This window comes from Amphiprion ocellaris, chromosome 8 (assembly GCF_022539595.1).
Source record: "Amphiprion ocellaris isolate individual 3 ecotype Okinawa chromosome 8, ASM2253959v1, whole genome shotgun sequence".
Lineage (NCBI taxonomy): Eukaryota > Metazoa > Chordata > Actinopteri > Pomacentridae > Amphiprion > Amphiprion ocellaris.
In genome coordinates, this window is record NC_072773.1 from 37,458,804 (window position 1) to 37,479,291 (window position 20,488).

General features: G+C 41.6%; 1 protein-coding gene across 3 annotated transcripts in view; it reads right to left on the minus strand.

The window, feature by feature from the left end:
* sema3b (sema domain, immunoglobulin domain (Ig), short basic domain, secreted, (semaphorin) 3B) overlaps positions 1 to 20,488 on the minus strand; it is a 125,097-nt gene that overhangs the window by 29,274 nt on the left and 75,335 nt on the right. For all 3 annotated transcript variants that reach the window (XM_055012798.1, XM_055012799.1, XM_023285483.3), the window contains 3 exons: positions 13,401 to 13,835; positions 8,239 to 8,396; positions 6,081 to 6,143 (listed from right to left, as the gene is read on the minus strand). In XM_055012798.1, coding sequence (XP_054868773.1) covers positions 6,081 to 6,143; positions 8,239 to 8,396; positions 13,401 to 13,587 — 408 coding nt within the window. In that variant the 5' untranslated portion in view covers positions 13,588 to 13,835. The remainder of the gene's footprint in view (positions 1 to 6,080; positions 6,144 to 8,238; positions 8,397 to 13,400; positions 13,836 to 20,488) is intronic.

A 20,488-nucleotide genomic window follows, 5' to 3' on the forward strand; every position in this document is an offset into this window, starting at 1 on the left:
AATCATAAATGTTTTGGTTTTCATTTGAAAGATGGTTTCAGACGTTCACACATTCTAACTCCTTCCCTTTCTGTTCAGCATGGACTTTAATAAATGAACTTCTGGTTTCATAACTCATTTTCTAACACAGAAACTCTTAAATATCAGACGTGATTTACAGTTTTGTGCGTCATTCAGTGCTTAGTGAAGCATCAGAGGTGGTTTAGAAGGATGTGCTGTGATTCCAGTGAAATAAAGGAACTGATTTATAATAATAATCTCCAGCTGATGATGTGTTGATGATGCTGGGAGACAAAGTGATGAAGTGGAGCTAAAATCACAGAATAAACACTCCATCCATCACTGCTGCTGCTTTAACATGCCTCCAGTATCTGCCTCTACCGTCCACTGTTTACTGCTGTCTGGACGTGTTTATGTGCATGTGTCTGTGTTTGTCTTAGTGTGTGTGTGTGTGTGTGTGTGTGTGTGTGTGTGTGTGTGTGTGTGTGTGTGTGTGTGTGTGTGCACGTTAGGTGGCTTTCCTGTGCTAATGATTTGTTTATTACTGGTCTTTTTCTGGATGCCTGCCTCCAGGGTAATGGTTGAGATGTTGATATTAGTGGTGGGATGCGATTAAAACAATTAATCTAATTAATTAGATTCTTTGTAATTAAACGCATTTTGTCAAAATAGCAATATTTGACACAATAAGCAAAAGTTTTTCATTTCAAATAAATGTTGGTTGACTGAATCGATGAATAGACATATGTGTTTACAATCTAAAATTTATAAAATCTAAAAACTTGACATGTAGAAAAAAGTTGCTTTGATGATTTAGTTGCTTTTTCCACTGTATGGAACATAAAATCAGCATAAGTAGTTCAAGGACCTTCAGAAGTTGAAAATCCACAGATTCATTCTGTTTATGATAAATGGTGTCATTTTGATGGTTCTTTTTTTAGTAATATAAATTTTTATTTATGTAATTTTTTATAAACAAAAAGTTTATAATGAAGTTATTAAAAGAGATATTTTTGTTGTTTAAGTTATTCCTCCTCCAAGGAGGCAGAGCCTCGACGGAGTAAAAACTTAAACCACAAAAATGTTTAATTTCTATTTATCTGCATTTTTCATCTGTCTGCTACATTCACAGATTACTGCAAATCTAAGTGCTTTTATAGCGATTTTATTCAACATTTTAAGACTTTCTGTAAACTCAAGCACTGTCTAGAAAAGTGGTCTATTATGGGATGGCTACACCGTTAGCCGTTAGCATGACTTGTAGCTAACGTTAGCTCTGGTGCTAACAGCAACATGTTTTACATTGAGGTGATACCGTCGGCTTGAAGTGACGCAGTGATCAGAAAACTCTTTGTTGTACAATTTGCACACAACCAGGCTTTTATCCAAGCTGCCATCAGGAAGATTTTTAAAAGAAAACTTTCTGTCCAACAAGCTCAATCTCATCTTCCTTCACTGTTCACCAGTGCCTGACTTCACTCAGTACTTCCTGTGCTTCTTCTTCATGGCTACAAACAGACTTTAGGTTCATTACCGCCACCTACTGGGCTGGAGTGTTCATCAGAGTTACCGGTGTGCCAGAAATTAGGGAACTGAGGAGGGTGCAATTAATTGCGTTATTATTTTTAACGTGTTATTTTCGTTGTAATTAATTAATCGAAATTGATGCGTTAAACTCCGAGCCCCAAGACACTGATTAGAACAGAAGCAGAGATAGCAGAGAGGACTTCATAGATCTTCATATTCTGTATACAGCAGCGTTTACATCTGAGGCATTTCAAGGCTGGAAGTGATTGTTTTCCTCTAAAAACCTTCTAAATGTTGAAGCCCAGAGATGAGAACAGAGCGCTACTTTAAGCCAACTCCCAGCATGAACATCATAAATCACTTCCCTGTCGTGCGTCAGAATATTTGGTGCTCTTATGCAACAGATGCAGCTATTTGTGGTCATTGTCACAGCGAAGGGCTTAATGAGAGTCTCACGAGGGAGAAAAGAACAGAGTTATTGAAGGGAGAAACAATGAGGGGGTTTAGAAGAACACCAGCGACTTCTGGTTCCCAGGAAACAATGTTAGAACCACAGAGAGGATGGGAGGAATGAGAGGAGATCCAGTGGAGGAGAATCAGCTTCTGGCCTCATCCTATAGACCAGGAGAGTCAAACTCATCTTAGTCCAGGTTCCAGTGGACCGGACCAGTAAAACCACAGCATAATAACCTATAAATAAACACTACTCCTAATGGTTCCTTTGTTTTAGTGCAAAAATATTCATTCCAACAAAAAAATGCGACAAATGTCATGAAACAAAACAAAAAAGAGACAAAAAGTTAGACAAAAAAGTTACAGTGACAAAAAAATAGCAATACGACACAAATGAGACAAAAAATGACAAAAGCAAGAAACTAAATGGCCAAACATCAGACAATGATTTTAAATTTTTAGTTTTACTAATTTACAATCTGCAGTTAATGTCTTCTCTTGAGTTTTAACACTTTGAGGGCCGGATTGGACCCTCTGGAGGACCGCTTTTGGCCCACGGGCCTCATGTTGGACACCCCTGCTGTAGAGGAACACACTTCTGTGTAATTAGGGCCAACGGTGTGAGGTCAGATCTCAGTGTGTGGGTGAGGAGAAAAGTACCATTTTAGAAGCCAAAAAAGCAGCAAAAAGTCCCTTCAATCCCCTAAAATCTTTGTATTGTGTCCATATCTTCTCTGCTGCGTCCTACTGATTCTTCCTACTTTTACTCTCACTTTCACATTAAAGCCTGAACACAAACAGTCAAGCCTGAACACAAACATTCAAGCCTGAACACACACTCCAGACTGAGTCCTGGTCAGGTGAAATTGAAGCCAGGATTTTAGTATGAATGGAGCTGGTTGTGTGTCTACTGCAGCTGTGGAATCACACCGACACAGACTCACACATTAAACACTGGACATGAACTAATGAACACACGAGTATAAATACATGTAGACACACAGCGACAGGTCTGATGGGACGTTAGACTTAAACATGTGGAGCTTCTGATGGACCTGTGGGTGGTCTACAGAGGTCCAACCTTCACATCTTCACACTTAGACTCCTAATGGTCGCATGCAGTGTTTATTCCTGGAAGCTAAAGCGTCTTAATGCAGATCAAAATAGAACGTCTTTATTTTCTGAACGCATTTCGGTTGCCAAGGAACAGAACGGAGGGAACTACGGGGGAACTAGGAGGGAACTAGGGGGGAACTACGAGGGAACTAGGAGGGAACTACAGGGGAACTCCGGGGGAACTCGGAGGGAACTAGGGGGGAACTACGAGGGAACTACGAGGGAACTACGAGGGAACTACGAGGGAACTATGGGGGAACTACGGGGGAACTAGGGGGGAACTACGGGGGAACTATGAGGGAACTATGGGGGAACTACCGGGGGACCCCGGGGGGAACTAGGAGGGAACTAGGGGGGAACTAGGAGGGAACTAGGGGGGAACTAGGAGGGAACTAGGAGGGAACTACGGGGGAACTAGGGGGAACTACGAGGGAACTACGAGGGAACTACGAGGGAACTACGAGGGAACTATGGGGGAACTACGGGGGAACTAGGGGGGAACTACGGGGGAACTATGAGGGAACTATGGGGGAACTACCGGGGGACCCCGGGGGAACTAGGAGGGAACTAGGGGGGAACTAGGAGGGAACTAGGAGGGAACTACGGTGGAACTAGGAGGGAACTAGGGGGAAACTCCAGGGGAACTAGGAGGGAACTCCGGGGGAACTAGGAGGGAACTAGGGGGGAACTCCGGGGGAACTAGGAGGGAACTAGGGGGGAACTCCGGGGGAACTAGGAGGGAACTGGGGGGAACTCCGGGGGAACTAGGAGGGAACTAGGGGGGAACTCCGGGGGAACTACGGGGGAACTCCGGGGGAACTACGAGGGAACTACGGGGGAACTCCGGGGGAACTACGGGGGAACTCCGGGGGAACTACGAGGGAACTAGGGGGGAACTAGGAGGGAACTAGGAGGGAACTACGAGGGAACTAGGGGGGAACTAGGAGGGAAGGGAACTAGGGGGCAACTAGGAGGGAACTAGGAGGGAACTAGGGGGGAACAAGGGGGGAAGTAGGAGGGAACTAGTTGGGAACTGCGGGGAACTACGGGGGAACTAGGAGGGAACTACGGGGGAACTAGGAGGGAACTAGGGGGAACTAGGAGGGAACTAGGAGGGAACTAGGAGAGTGGCTGCACTGGTCTGGTCACGGCTTCAGTCAGATCTGTGAACAATCGATTCCCAATCTAATCAAACCCTGCGATTGCATCAGACTCCCTCCCTCCATGTTTGGTTTCTGTTCAGTTTTTTATCAGTTCCTTGTCCAGCTGTTGTTGCTGCTGGTCAGGACCGGTCCCTCCCTGCTGATAAAACAAATAAACACTCACTGCAACCGAATGTAACCTCAGTAATCAGGATTCTGTTATTTCATGAGCAGAATTACTGAACATGAGATGTTCCTGTGGTCACCTGCCTTAATGAGGTTTAAATCTGAAGAAGTTATTCAGTTCAGTTTCACTTTAAATCAGTTATGTGATAAAGTTCCCCTGATCTCTGCTGACCTGGGCTCTATTAAAGCAACACGTTCCAAACAGAGACATGGATTCACAACCAGTAAATGATCCTGACTAACCAGTAAAGAAGTGAGTCTCTTCCTTTATATGACATTTAAAAAATGACATTATTACATAGAGCTTAAACCAGGGGTGTCCAACATGAGGCCCGTGGGCCAAAAGCGGTCCACCAGAGGGTCCAATCCGGCCCTCAAAGTGGAAAAATTCCAGAACATAAACTTCAAATTGTATGTTTGTAAAAACTAATTTCTAGACCATGACAAGTTGTTTTGATCAGAAAGTAAAATGCTAGATTGTTTATTATTCTTTTGTTGTGTCTCATTTTTGTAATATTTTGTCTGTTTTTTTTGTCTGACCTTTGTCGTTTGTCTCATGATGTTTTTGTCATTTTGTTTCTCATTTTTGTCGTTTTGTGTTTCTTTTTTGTCGCTTTTTTGTCTTGTTTTTTGTTATCCATTTTTTGTTTGCTTTGTATCTTTTTTGTCTATTTTTTGTCTCTTTTTGTTTTGTTTCGCGTTGTTTATCAAATTGTTTGTCATTTTGTGTTTCATTTTTGTAATATTTTGTCTTGTTTTTTGTCTTTTTTTTGTCTTGTGGTTCTGATCCTCCAGTAAATCCTCTATGGTTCAGTTCCAGATGACTAAATATTGTGTTCCTTTGTCGACACTCTGTGATCTGGAAGTTGTAATGTGGAAATGATGAACTGAGGCTGAATGTTGATGAAAATGAACTTATTTTTCATAAATTTCAGGATGTTCATGATCTTTAGTGAAAAGATATTTCCCTAAATGTGAAAATTGTTGCACTAAAACCGAGGAACCATTAGGAGTTGTGGTTATTTATAGGTTAATATACTGTGGTTTTACTGGTTTTACTGGTCTGGAGATCAGACTGGACTGAATGTGGAACCTAGACTAAGATGAGTTGGATCCCCTGTCTTAAAGCAGTCTGTTTGAACGTATGAAACTCGTGCAGGGATTTCTTTCTGCCACATACAGTTATAAAACCAGATTGTGAGGAAGTATCTGAGCTCCTGGCTGTCCAGCAGTGGGAGTGCTGCTCCTATTATTACATGTTATCTCCTTTGAAAGTGGTGTTTGTGTCTCGTTGCGACTCCCATGACTCCAGTGGATTAAAAGGTAGCGTTGTGTTGGTGGGAGTGGACAGAAACCTCCTCCACAGCTCTGTCCCGTGGCCTCCTAACGCCGCTGGGAGCTCAGAGGAGTCGAGTGTTTGAAGCTTATCGGCTAAACACACCAATTATGAAGCACAAAGCACCGTCACAGAAGCAGTTTGTATTCTGGCTGATAACAAGTGTGGTGGTGTTGTTTTTTGTTCTATATTTTACTGCACAGAACTCTATATGTCAGATATTTGTCACAAACAGAATACAGATGTTCAGGTGTGTTTTATAAACCAAAGTGAAGAAGATGACAGAAACAGGTAACGTTTAGAGTGGTGGTGAGACTTACAGTGATGTCCTTTCCAGCCCAGTTACACTCCTCCCTCCAGTCAACGGGGGCCGGCCAGTAGATCTGAAACAAGGCAGGAAAAGATCAGTTTATACTGTCAGTTTAGGCTGAATTTATTAATATATAATCACATATTTATGCTATATAATCCATGCAGACATTTAGAGTTATTTAGAGTCTGCCAGATATAAATTTCCCCAGGAAATGTTCCACTTTTACGACCTTCACTAATACAGATTTAACCCTCTGAACTCCAAAACCCACCAGTGTGTCTGAAAAACTGTAAAGAACTGTCAAATGTTCAACTGTCCAGCCGTCTTTGAACTCATCATTTGTCATCTATGGTTTAAATGCAAAACAAATCTAAGCTTAAAATTATGATATTTCATCACTTTATTATTTGTTTTATTTAAAAAATTTGCCAAAAATAAATCTGTTGTAACAAGATTCTGTAAAAAAAAAAAAAAAAAAAAAAAAAAAACAACTTTAAAAATCTGCTTTCATTGGTGCAAAATGTGACATTTTTACGACCTTCACTAAATGGCAAAAATGAGACACAAAATGCCAAAAATGAGAGAAAAAAGACAAAAACAAGATACAAAATTAATAAAATGTCAAAATGATACATAAAATATCAAGAAAAGAGACAAAAAAGACAAAAGTGAAACAAAATGTGGAAAATGAGACAAAAAAGACAAAAAGAAGATACAAAATGATTAAAATGTCAAAAATAAGACATAAAACATCAAAAATTAGACCAAAAAACAACAAACGTGAAACACAAAATGCCAGAAATGAGACATAAAACTTAAAAATGAGACAAAAAAGCAGCTAAAGTTCTAACAGCTGTAACCAACAATCATGGGACAAAAATGAAATCATTTTTCAGGCTACTCGGTTGAACTGCAGGCCGTGTGTCCACAGAGCAGATAAGTATGGAAATCAATTAGTTCTTGTAAAACTTGGTGGCACTTGAAGAAAAATGTTTATTCCATTTTTTTGGTATTAATATTGTTGGAAATAAATAAATGTAGTTTTTTTCTGATTTATGGCACTATAGCCATGTCATGCTGCACAGATGATATTTTAAAGTTCTCTTTACTTCTATTCATGGTTGTACTGTTTCCATAGAAGTGTAGGATTTTATATTTCACTGAAAAATGAGCAAAAAATGTGACAGGAGGAAAAAAAATCCCCCGAAGCTGCTTGGAGTTGAGAGGTTTAAACCTTCCACTTCACATAAAACAACAGTTTGGATTCCAACGGAAGCTTTTAACCTCTCCATGCTTTAGTTCCTTTCTCTCTCTTCCTTCCTCTTCCCATCAGCTTCCTCCTCCAGTCTAACCTCTCTATCCCACCACACTGGAAAAACAGCTCTGATGAATCTGAACACCCGGCTCATAAATCAAACTCACCCGTACACCTAAACCCAGCAGAGGTTTCATGTGTAACGTGTAATTTAGTCCTAACAGCTGTGGACAGATGTTCCTGTTGAGCTGTATGGCTATAGAGTGTTTATTGTCAGGTATTTTGTGTACTCAGACATGTACTTTCAGGCCTGTAGGGTTTGACTATTCTTCACTACAACAGGCTTCAGTTACCAGAATGCCTTTTAAATATTAGCTGTTCCTCTTTGCATGATTTCTCTGTTTTATCGTCGTCCAGCGCTTTGATTTTCTACCTTTCTCTACTAATCCTGCGTTTCTCTTTCTTCTACTCGATCGCTCTCACATGTGGAACGGTTTTTCCGATGGATATGTTTGTAGAAATGTGTCCATGCTTCTGGATATTTCTCTTTCTGTCAGTCCTTTTTGGTCCACATGAACTTTTAAACCTCTAACGGCCGGACTTTGATAACAGCAGCGAGAAATGACTCTTAGAAATCTAACATGATGGATGGAAATGGGAACCACTTCATAGCTTTGATCAGCTGCCAGTAATCATCTTAATCTGCTCTGCAATCAACACAAACTGAAGTAATACAGGACATTTTTGATGGGAATATACACAGATAGTGATGGAGCATAGTTCAGGCCTGCTGGCAAACAGAGTCCATTCAAACTGGAGGTGTTGAAATGTGCAGCAGCAGAAAGTTAGTATTGATTACCAAACCCTTCCACATGTTGTACAGCTTGGGTTGATGGTGTTTCTGGCCCACCTTGTGTTCCTGCTTGGCGATGTTGTCCAAAGAGAGCGACAGCAGGAAGTTCTTGGCGCCTACGAAGAGTCGACCTCTCTCCTCGTCCAGCAGCAGAGCGCTGAAGCAGCAGGAACGCTCCAGCTCGAACCGCCGGACACCGTGGAACTGCTGCAGCTCTGAAAACACCAAGTTTTACTTCTTAGTCTCAATGATTTTACAACAATTGTTCATCTTTGTGAAGATCTTTAGTTTCCAGAAGCTTCCATGTTGATTAAAGCGTGTGAGAGTGCATGGGTTTAAAAGTGTTTCTGCATTGATAACTATATAAATAATAAAGGAACAGCTGGTCAGTTGTTGAACTGTGATCAGCCAGTTCGTCTGTGTTGGACATTTTGATGCAAGTTAACACCAAAGTCAGTGTTTGTGTCCGAAATCACTTACTGCATCCTACATATACTGATCAGCCACAGCATTAGAACCACCTGAAAATATGGTTTACCTCCCCTTTGTGCAGGGGGATTTTTGGACAGCCATTCTAATGACATGATCCATTTAGTTAATTTTACCTGTCAGTAATGTTGTAGAGCACTATAAAAGGTGTTGCCATTGTGTTAAATTACAGATGTTACATCCTCTGAGGTGCACTCAAAGTAAAAATTCTACAGTGCACCATTAAAAGTAGTGTCCAGCCAATGGTCACTAACCAGCGATGTGAACCATCACGCACTGCATGAAGGAGATGAAGGAGAGCATGAAAACTTGGCATTAAAATGTAGATAAGCTCCTATTTAGATTAGTTTTCCTGTTTCTTAGCTATGTAATAAACTGTGAATTTGATGTGTTTGTTGTACGCTGCTACAGCAAAGACCACAGCTAGCAAGTGATGAAGAAAATAACACATCCTTTAGCTACAGAACCCCTACCCATAGTGTCTCTTTATTTCATTACCTTTATCACTGATAACTCCCTTACCTTTTGTTGTCTGCCAGACCGCTTGATTCTATCACCTTTTATCATCGATCAGCAAATATAAGCAAACTGACCACTATTCTTTTCAGTATTTACATCCTGCCCCCTCCCAACTGTCTGACCGACAGTATAAAATGTTTTTACTCAGTAAATGTTCTGGGGTACCTTCACACTGTGTACTGGAATAATAATAAATACCACTACAGCAAACTTTGCCTGAGGACTTTGGGTAAATCAGCATAATTAACAGCTCAAGTAGCATCAGAAATGTTCCTTTGCTGAGGTGTTCCCTACATAGTGGTCATTAGATAGTGAGTCGGACCCGAGTGGATGATTCTGGACACAGCTGGTGGATTCTTGCTGCGAACTCTGTCACGTTTAACACAAAAACAGCCACACAGTATTCCTAGCTTTATGACCTCTGCTTATTCTTCAGTGAGTACATCTTAGTAAAGGTAAACAATGACCTAAGAAAGACACAAAGCATCGACGCCAAAACCACCTCCAGTCTTCAGAGTCTTCAGATCCAAATCAGTGAGTCGGCTACAGGACTGCAGCGAGTCATGTGCTTAATAAAGAAGATTACGACGTCTTTTCAGCGCATCTAAATAACGTTTATGAGCTGTGTCCTGAGGCCAGTGACTGGAGAACAGGCAGGACACAATCCTATAACAGTAATGATACTATATTGGTTTCAATGGAAAAAATGAATGTTCATGCTGTTTCCAAACTGGCAGGAGCTGATTCAGGGGGCACCGTGCCCAGGAAAATTCAGCTTGTATTTGTAAATTTAAGCTGTAATAGTTACCCCAAGCCAAAGAGGAAAAAACAGTGTTCTTGGCTGAAGAACCCAAAGAAATAAAGGGACTGCTGGCCTGGCCGAGACGAGGAGCTCAAGAAAACAAGACCAAAGCCCTCCTCACTGAGACGTTACAATGGATTTATTAGTCTGCCATTGTTCTAATGTGAATTTATAACTTTAATTAAGACTCTGACGCCACCATTATCCGCCTGCATTACATCAGGGACTTTATTCAGTCCCAGTACTGTGGTGACAATAACACTCAGACTAATGACATGGATGGATTTAAAGTCAACTTCTGACAAAAGCTGTCAGTTTTCTCTATTTTAAAAAGATTCAGGTGTCTTTGAGTTCATTAAATCTCCTGTTAGAACCTTTTATTTCAGTAGTTTGACCTTGTTAATTGCCTGTCTAGCTGCCTAATAACGCTCACAACAAACAACTTTTATTAGTCTGAGCTGGACTTGTCCTCCAGCTGCACCCATTTCTTCAACAGATTTAACCTAAATTTGCTTCTTTGGCGTGTTACTATATTTATAGTCAGCAGATTTTTGCGTTAACAATTTTTAAATGTTAACATTAAGATGTTTTCATATAAAACCATAGCATGTTTATCTATTTTACAGGGTCTGAACACTAAAGTATAACCCAGTTCCCAATCAAATACCAGAAATGCAGATATTTCTGGACTCATTTTTCAGTTTTCCCAAAATCCAGTAACTCTGAAAATCAAATGTAACAAAATTATATAACACGGCTTGTTTTCTGGTTGGTTGAATCCAATTTTTGTTTTTCTGTTTGCAACCAGGGAGAGAAAACCTCTTTTTCATTTTTTCAGAGTCTTTTTCCATTGAAAATCAAGTCAAGCAAAGTGGAAAACCAGTTTATTTTTACTCCGCCAAGAAGTAAAAATAAGCTATGTGATGATTGGCGTCGGTTTGTCTGTCCGTCCGTCCGTCCGTCAGCAACATTACTCAAAAACGGATTGGGATGAAATTTCCAGGGAAGGTCAGAAATGACACAAGGACCAAGTGATTAGATTTTGGCAGTGATGCTTCTTATAGTCTGGATCCACGGATTAGTTAAAGATTTCTGTATCATTGCCAGATAGCAGCACGACATCACTGTAACCATGACAACCAGTCAACACTACGTCAGCTGCCTGCTGATCCTACTACAAATCCACTGCTGTGGACTGATCAGGACTTATCTGTCAGAAATGATCCAAGGAACAATTGATTAAATTGTGGGGGTGTTTTAGAGTCCCATCAGTTCCTGCCGCCCGCCACATATTTAGGTCACGTGATCCAGTATCCGTACATAACGTACACATGCAGAACACATGCCTGTGCTCAGCACAAGGTCATTGTGTTTGTGGTCCCGTGATTTCTGCCACGAATTTTTTAAGGTTTCAGTCGTCGGAAATGATACGACCGAGCAGCATTGGAGGAGGACCGAGCAGCATTGGAGGAGGACTGTGCTCTCTGACTGTTTTTCTTGTTCTACTTTGGTGTCATTCTTCAATTTTATTTTGCAATGTAAAAACCACGACGCAATGGAGACGATGAGCTACAAGACTTCAAAATGAAAGTAAAATGTGTGAGAACTTTGCTGTCAGCAGAACAAACCTCTTTGCAAACAACTTGGCTCAGATACGACTAAAACTATCTTGTTAGTGTGAAACATAGTGATGTTATTCTAGTTATGGAGCTTTAATTTAGATTGTGTGTACTGCTATTATTCCATCTATTCCATATTGTCAATTAAAGCAGAATAAACGTCAGTAACTCTCTAATTCATCGATGCTGTATTTTACACATGATGCTTCTTTGTTTTCTCATTATTTTATTTTTGGTTTAAAATGGAAAACACAGAACCACAAACGAGCTGTGTGTTCCGTATTAACGGACATCAGGGGAAATGGAAAAATCGTGGCGTTTTCTCACTTTTTTCTGTTTGTTTAAAGCAGATTTTTCTTGTTTTTGTTGCTTTCAGTGTTTGACAGGAAAAAAGTGAAATATGTCTACGAATGTCAGCTTATGTAACTGATTTACGGTCATCCACTGAGCTTTACTGTTTAGGTAACAGAAAACAATCCCTCCAGGACTTAAACTATCACAGAGCCACATGCAGCTAATCACAACAGAAACCGTTAAATTAGGAACAGACAGCTGCGACGGCACGCAGCTTATTTACTGGCGAAATAAAATCTGAAGTTATTTCTGAGTTGAAAGAGGCTTTTTTTGTCCTTCATGCGTCAGATAAAACTAAAATATTCTTCTGTCTTTCCTGCATGTTACCTTCAGTGTAAATTAAAGAGCACATATCTCAGCCGGCCAGGCGGCCTTCAGCCTCCCGTCCTCGCTGAGCTGTTCGCTGTAGTTGGCAGCTTCCAGTGATGGAACACATCCTGGTTTATGTGGTCTTGTTGGGCACCGGGCTGCCGTCTTCTAACACACAACGCTCGAGATGAAACACAAAACCGTGCGACTGCGTGTGTGCATTTGTTTGTGTTTGCGTGGCTGTGAATCACAGAAACCACAAACTGCAGCTGGCTACTGTTCAGGCGTATTTAAAGGATATGGATGGAGATTACAGCAAACAGAGAAAATGTGTTTGAACGAATCTCCTCCACATTATACCAGAATGTATACACTACCGCTAAACAGTCTGGGTTACTTAGAAATGTCCTTATTTCTGAAAGAAAAGCAGCAAAAAAAACATGGAATTGTCTGGGTGACCCCAGGCTGTTGAATGATAGTGTATTGTGAAGCATTTTGGACAATTTCTGAGTCAGTTTGGAGAGGTTTCAAGGTATTTTGTACCAGTTTAGTGTCAGATTGGACATTTTCTGCCTGTTTTCTAGTGAGTTTTGATCAGTTTTTTTCAATTTGGATGAGTTTTTAATCAATTTACACAAATTTTGAGTTATTTGGGACAAATTATGAGTCATTGTGGATGATTTTGGAGCCATTTTAGATGTTTTCGTCATTTTGGACAAGTATTAAATCCTTTAGGACCACGCTGGAGTCATTTCAGACAACATGGACAGGTTTTAAGTTGTTTTGGATCATTTTTGAGATGTTTCAAACAAATTATTATTATTTTAGACAAACAGTGAGTCATTCTGGACAAATTTGAAGCCAATTTGGACCATTTCACCAACTTCTGAGGCTCTAACATCAGTAGAATCTGATGTGTTGTAAAATTTGACCAGACAAGATTGCAATTTTTGGATATTTTGACTCAAAGCCTGTTTAGAATGACTCCAAATGTATGCCCAAAGTTACTTGAATTTGTCCAAAACGGCAGAATACACTACCATTTAAAAGTTTGGGGTCACTTAGAAATGTCAGTGGTGACCCCAAACTTTTGCACAAGCTTTCGACTGCAGCCCTTTTCCTCTTACCTTTGTATGAAAGCTTCATGCGTGGTGAGGAGGATGAGGAGGAGGTGGAGGAAGAGGAGGAGGATGAAGATGAGGAGGAGGTTCGGGTCACGGTGCTGGAGGAGGCGTGAGCAGCCGCCAAACCCAGCAGGAAGAGAGAGCTGCAGGTGACCATCATGGCCACCATCATCATCATCATGGTCATCATCGTGGAACGCTCACAGGAAACTCCTTCTAGTTCAGAAATCAGTGACTTGTTTGTCTTTTTTAATGCCCAACGCTGGTGTTATTGAGCAGTTTATTCACATACGCTTTATATATTTCTAACAGAGCTCCTAGTTCATGTCCGGTCTTCCTCTAAAGGCTCCAGTAATGATCTTTATCCTGCTCCGCTGAAGGACGACCAAGTTCACCTCTCACATCAGAGACGGGCCAGAAAACGTCGCACACGGACACCTAAAAATAGAGACAGAAAAGGGGAAAAGGATTTTAGAAAATGTGCAGCGCTTGCAAACACGTGCTCGTGCCAGGGATGCCCCCATGCAGCACAGAAAAAGCAGCCCTGGCATCTGAGGTATATTTAGTCCCCGTTAGGTTGATGCCCCTGCCAAGCTGTGTTAATGCCAGCCTCCATTATGGCAACAACACTATAATCTCTTCACATTACAGCAGCATCCAAAACACACACACCAACACACACACTGACCGAGCGGGTGTGTGTGAGATAGAGATACGCTTCGGCCACTGCCAAGCCCAGCACAGTGTCTCTATGTCTGCCAGCTCAGAGCGCCGTTCTCACTCCTTTCCTCCACACTGGCAGACGTTGTCACCAAATGAGATCTCTCCTCTCGCTGAGTGACTAATGAGCCGACGGTGACGTGGACGGATGAATGGATGAACCAGTCCAGCCACACAAAACCAAACACTGTTGGCTTTTCTAATGAGATTTTCCTATCAGTATTGAGTTACACAGCAGTGGATGACATTAGAAGTTATTTAAAGAATCTCTTTATAACCTGGTTTACACAAAATCTGCCTTCCAAACCTGTTAACTTGTTTTCAGAGTAGTGAAGCCTCTTGTAGAAGTTGTAAAAATGCCAGTTGTTTAACATCTATAGTATGTAGAGCCTCCATTTTTTACAGTGTTGGCATCAAAAAATGGTGACTGAGACTGAAAATGACAAAAAGGAGAAAAATCACTGACATAAAACACACTGGATCAATAAAATAAATGCAACATGCAATGTGCTGGAACGTTTTAGAGAATGTTAAAGGTCTTCAAACTGGTCTGCCACCCAAACCCCAACAGTTCAACACTCTTCAGACAGATATTCAAGTTTCCACCAATTTCTCAGTCAAATCTCAACCAAATTTGCAAAAACTTGATTGGATGAAAATAAAAAGTAATGTGGATTTACATCCACTAGTGGAAAGTTAACATTAAACGACCCAAATTAGGATTTTGGGGGATTTTCTCCCCAAAACCCTAATTTGTTCATTTCTTTATAACCTGGTTTACTCGTGGTGTCTATAATCGGGCTGCACAGTTTAAAAAAAACAGAAAATCTCAGAAGTTTTTGGAGTTATTGTGTCAGTAAAGTCTCCAATAACGGAGCCAAAGCAGGAACCAGGTCACCGGTTTGTAAGCCGACATGTATACGAGTGCTGTGCTGTAAAAGCGTGCACAGACACACACCTCTCTGTCAGTACTTTGGACTCTGCGGTCAGCCAGAACAATAAAGTCTTTCACCAAAGACAGTCTCCTTTATTATATTGCAGCTCACAGTTGGCACTCAGTAACCAAGCAGACAGTCGGCTTTCCCTCTTTTTTTCAGTTTCCAATCTTTACTTCGTCTCCCCCTCACAGCAATCACTGTCTATCTCTGGCCTTCATCTCTTACCCTCTGTGTCTTGGCATTGAAATCAGCTTTTTTTAATAACACTCCGACAGTTTTTCTGTCAGACGTTCAGTAACAGTATTTCTCTTTATATGGAGCTTTTTAATAAGGAGGCTCAGATGCTTAAGGAGGCCCATGGATGGATTCTGAACAGTAGTCTGAAGTTCTACCCCTTGAATGTGTTTAATTTGGGCTTTTCTGTAGGGGACATCCATTGTGAGTGTGACAGGAGTCAGCAGGTGTCGGTTCTGTGGTGTTCTAACATCTGGTTCAGATTATTTACTCAAAACTGATGCACCAACAGAGGAGAAGGTTTCACGGATTTTGCGTGGATTTCTTCAGTTGAGTACAACTTTGTGGCGGTTTTGAGGCTTGAACCCGGTAATCATCCCGGCCCTCTTTAAAGCGAAATAAATCCATCAAAACTTGCTCTAAACTGGGCATCTTGGGAAGGAGACACCTGGGAAAAATCCATCCAACACTCCACACTTCCTCTCTTTGTCTTAGACTTGATCCAGTTTAAAATAGTCCATAAATGACAGACTATCCAAATTCTACCCAGATGTTACACCACACTGTCCTAGATGTCAGTGCATGTCTGTCTCCTTGGGATGTTTTGGTCATGTCCGTCTTTGCAGAATTTTTGGTCTTCAATCTTTCAATCACAACCCGACCCTTTAACAGCTGTTTTCGGTCTAGTTAGGGATGAACTTGGGGTGTCCTGCCTCCACAGAAATGCAGTCACTAATGCATCACTGCATGCCTGGCGTCTGATATTGCTGAACTGGAAGGGAAACAATCCTCCAAAGTTTATCGACTGAGTTAGAGAGGTGATGCTGGGGTTAGACTTAGAAAAAATGACGTATACAGGACGTGGACTGGAGGATAAATACGAAAAAACCTGGTAGGGAGTCTGCCTTTCACCTGATCCCTCGTTGTCTCTCCTGGAGTGCTGGCTTCAATTTTACAACTTTTGTCAGAAGTACATTAATTGTATCAAAGTTTTTGTTATGGAAAAATGATAACGTTTGAAAAAACAAATTGCTCGAAATTAGTGCAACTTGCTACACACACACACACACACACACACACACACACACACACACACACACACACACACACACACACACACACACACACACACACACACTACACACACTACACACACAGAGAGAGCCCGCCTCGGCTGTTGGCACAGAGTTTTGTGAATAATGGAGCTATTGAAGCGTAGAGACAGGAGAGCTCTTATGAGTTCACAGCTCCCAGGCCACAACACAACAGGAACATAAACTCCCACAAACCCGCGGTATGGAAACGCACACACATCTGTGAACGCAAAAAAGCTGCACATACGAGTCCTGACCAGAACACAACCTGCTGCTGCTTCACCATCCCAGCAGTTCTGAGGTTTTACAGCTGAATATTCCCCCAGAAAACTGACAAACGGTGATAATGTGGACGATAAAGTGAAGCAGAATCAGAGGTTCTGCAGGTTCTAGACTAGTTTTGGGCTGGTTTTAGACTGGTTATAGGGCTGGTTATAGACTCCTTCTGCAGTATTTGAAAGCAGAAGGACGTCAGCGCTCTGCAGCTCCACCACACCAACACAAACACAGTCGTACACTTCCTGGGAGTGACAGGGGCAGTGGTGGAGCTTCACTCCTGACGGCTGCTATAAAAGGAACCACCGGCCTCATTGTTCTTCGGTCTGAGTGTCTAAATCTGCTACCGAGAGCTAAAAGAGACCGTCGCTGCTCCATGCATGGGTGCAGGAGCTTTATATCCTCACCTGCAAACACGCAAACTCCTCGCATGTTCCATAATGCATCTTAATAAAAAAAAAGAGAAAAGAAAAGCCACCGGGCCGCTGACACTCATTCAGTTCAGCTTCAATAGACACGGAGCAGCAGCATGCCAAGAGGGAGTGGATTAAAAATAAAGACACAGAGAGAACCAGAGAGGTGGGGGTGAAGCCGTTCTGTCAAAAACCAGCCGAAATAGAGACGAGAGGACAAAGAGGGCCGGCCTCTGGGGTGAGACGGCCTTTAGAGTGAGGTTAGAGTGCAACGCTACAGTACTGGAAGCACTAATGAACCAACCGGTATCAGCGTCCAACCTGTGGCCTCGCTAGCACCAGATAGGATGAGAGGAAGAGTCAGATACACTGAGGGGTCTGAAGGTAGAAGGTGGTGGAAGATATAAGGGTTTAACAGGGCTAATTATTGGTGATTAACGAAGGTCAACCGATGTACACCACCGTTTGAAAGTTTGGGGTCACTTGCAAAGTTTGGGAAATGTCCTTATTTTTGAAAGAAACACAGTTTTTTTTTAGAATGAAGATCATGTGAAATGAATGATAAATCCAGTGTAGACATTGTTAATGAGGTAAATGACTATTGTAGCTAGAAACAGCTGATTTTTAATGGAATATCTCCATAGAGGTACAGAGGAACATTTCCAGCAACCATCACTCCTGTGTTCTAATGCTACATTGTGTTAGCTAATGGTGTTGAAAGCCTCATTGATGATTAGAAAACCCTTGTGCAGTTATGTTAGTACATGGATAAAAGTGGGAGTTTTCATGGAAAACATGGAATTATCTGGATGACCCCAAACTTTTGAACGGTAGTGTTTTATGAAGCATTTTGGACAATTTTCAAGTCAGTTAGGAGAAATTTCAAGGTATTTTAGACCAGCTTAGAGTCAGATTGGACATTTTTTTTGCCTGTTTCCTAGTGAGTTCTGATGGGTTTTTGTCATTTTGGGCAAACTGAGTAATTTTGAATGAGTTTTAATCAATTTAGACAAGTTTTGAGTTAATTGGTACAAATTCTGAGTCAATGTGGATGATTCTGGAGCTGTTTTAGACCATTTTTGAGACAGTTTGGAGATGTTTTAGTCATTTTGGACAAGTACTGAATCCTTCAGGACAAAGTTGATGACCCCAAACTTTTCTACGATAGTGTACATTAAATCTAATACATTAGCTATCTTTTAACAGCATGTGACAGCAGAGAACCTTTCATTCATAACTAGACTTTCATTAATAAGGCTGACTATAACTGAATATGTAACATAGAAACAGAAGTGATTAATTAATCAGATTGATCAGTTTGTCTCCTGCATATACATCTCCTATTCGTCTCCATTTCCTTAATCTTTTACAGTTTAATCACTTTTATTGCCGACTAAGGTCCATATCTTAAAGCATTATTTATTATTGTTTTCCAGACTCTTTTTTTGGTTTATTATTTTACAGACGGCTTTCCAGACTTAGCCACTAGCCGTTAGCGTAGCCTTAGCCGCTGTGAGAGCAGCTGATGTCCTGGTTTGTGTTTCTTGTTCAGTTTTTCCTCCTCAACAGACATTTGTGAGACCAAAGAGTGATGTGACTGCATCAGATCTGAAGTAACGCATTTAATTTCTCAATAATCAGTCAATAAAACTGCCAAATATCGGCCACAAAGCTGATCATCAGTCTGTCCCTACTAAGGAGGACAGAACTGGACGTGATGCGAGGGTGAGAAGGGACAGGATGGATACCTGAGGGAGAAAAGAAAGGTGAAATGAGGCAAGAAGGGAAGCTATTAATAGACGTGTGATGTGGGGTAGATAGGGAAGGCAAAGAAATAAATAAGAAGTAAGTAAAAAAAAAAGGTGGAAAAGAAAAGTAAAAGATGTGGAGAAAGTTAAAAGAGCCATGAAGCAGAATAAAAATCTGCATGAATCAGAGGAGAAAGGAGGGTTATTGGAAATCTGGATGCAGAGTTGAGACGGCAGAGAGTCTGAGTGGATTCAGTGAATGAAAGAACAAGATATAGACGTTCCATACAGTCCCACGGAAAGGAAAAGAAAAGAAAAAGGAGAATGGAGGGAGGGAGGGAGGAGAAGAAAAGGAGCAAGGCGAGAGGTGATGGAGAGAAAGGAGACAATTGTTTTGCCTGTGGGGAGAGAAAAGAGTTTCCCTGGCCTGAGACCAACGAGTCTAAGCCTCCCCACGATGGAGAAATGAAAGGCTGGAGGGATGGATGGATGAAAAGGAAGAATGGAAGGAGAGGGGTGAGGAGGAGGGAAAGGGTGAGGAGTTTTATAGAGTAAAATGAGCCAAACAGCAGGTAACTGGTGGCTTTTGCACCGTTTGATTGAGAGGGCAGGAGGAGGGTGGGAGGCTGAGTAAACTGGGAATACAAGGGTTTTTGTTGCCTTTAATGAGATTTCACATCTCTGTGCTTTATGTCTGTATATTATGGTATGTGTGGTGCATGTTCCTATTTACTATATGTGACAACTCCAGGGGTATCAGCCTCACCCAGGCTGCTGCAAAGATCTATAATCCGATGAGCCTCAGCAGAACTAGACCAGTCATTGATGAGCTACTCCAAAATGGATTTAGGCAATCTCCCTCAACTACTGCACACATCCTGGCTCCTAGAAGAGTTGTTGAGGAGGTATTAAACCACAAGGAGGAAGCAACACTGGTTTTCATTGATTTCAAGAAGGCTTTTGACTCAACTGACAGAAACAAAATGTTCCAAATTCTACTGGCATGGAATCCCTCCTCCTGTTGTTGAAGCAATAAAAGTTCTGTATGTCAACACTTCTGCGGTAGTCAAGACTCCTGAGGGCAACACAGATCTCTTCTCCATAGACACCGGAGTCCTCCAAGGAGACCCTCTAGCACCTTTAATCTTCATCATCTGTTTAGACTATGCTGCTCTGAGGAAGGCAATCCGCCCTCCGATGGTCTGACCCTAAAGTGTTGTTAAAGTAGAAGACTCCCTGAAGAAGTCCTCCAGGAACTTGTAGATGACATCGACCTCCTGGAAAACACTCTCAGTGAAGCAGAAGACATTCTGCACTGGGTAGAGTGAGAAACAAGACTGATTGGACTCTTCCTGAATGCTGGAAAGACGAAGTCCTCACTGACAAGTTGCTATATGGTCCACATCCATGCTGGTCAATCATCATTAGACAACGTAGACCAGCCCTGGGTGGACATGTGGAGACACAGCGAAGCAGCTGGTTGTTGCTATGGAAACCTGATACTATCTGAAGATCTGGAAGGTTCTAGAAGAAGACACTGGTCTGGAAGGAAAAGAACTGTTGACTGTTGGACAGAATGAGCTGGATGAAGAACTTTATTCATGTCATTGATTCTGTCGGATGCAGCTGACTGGTTGACTGGCTGACTGACTGACTGACTGGTTGACT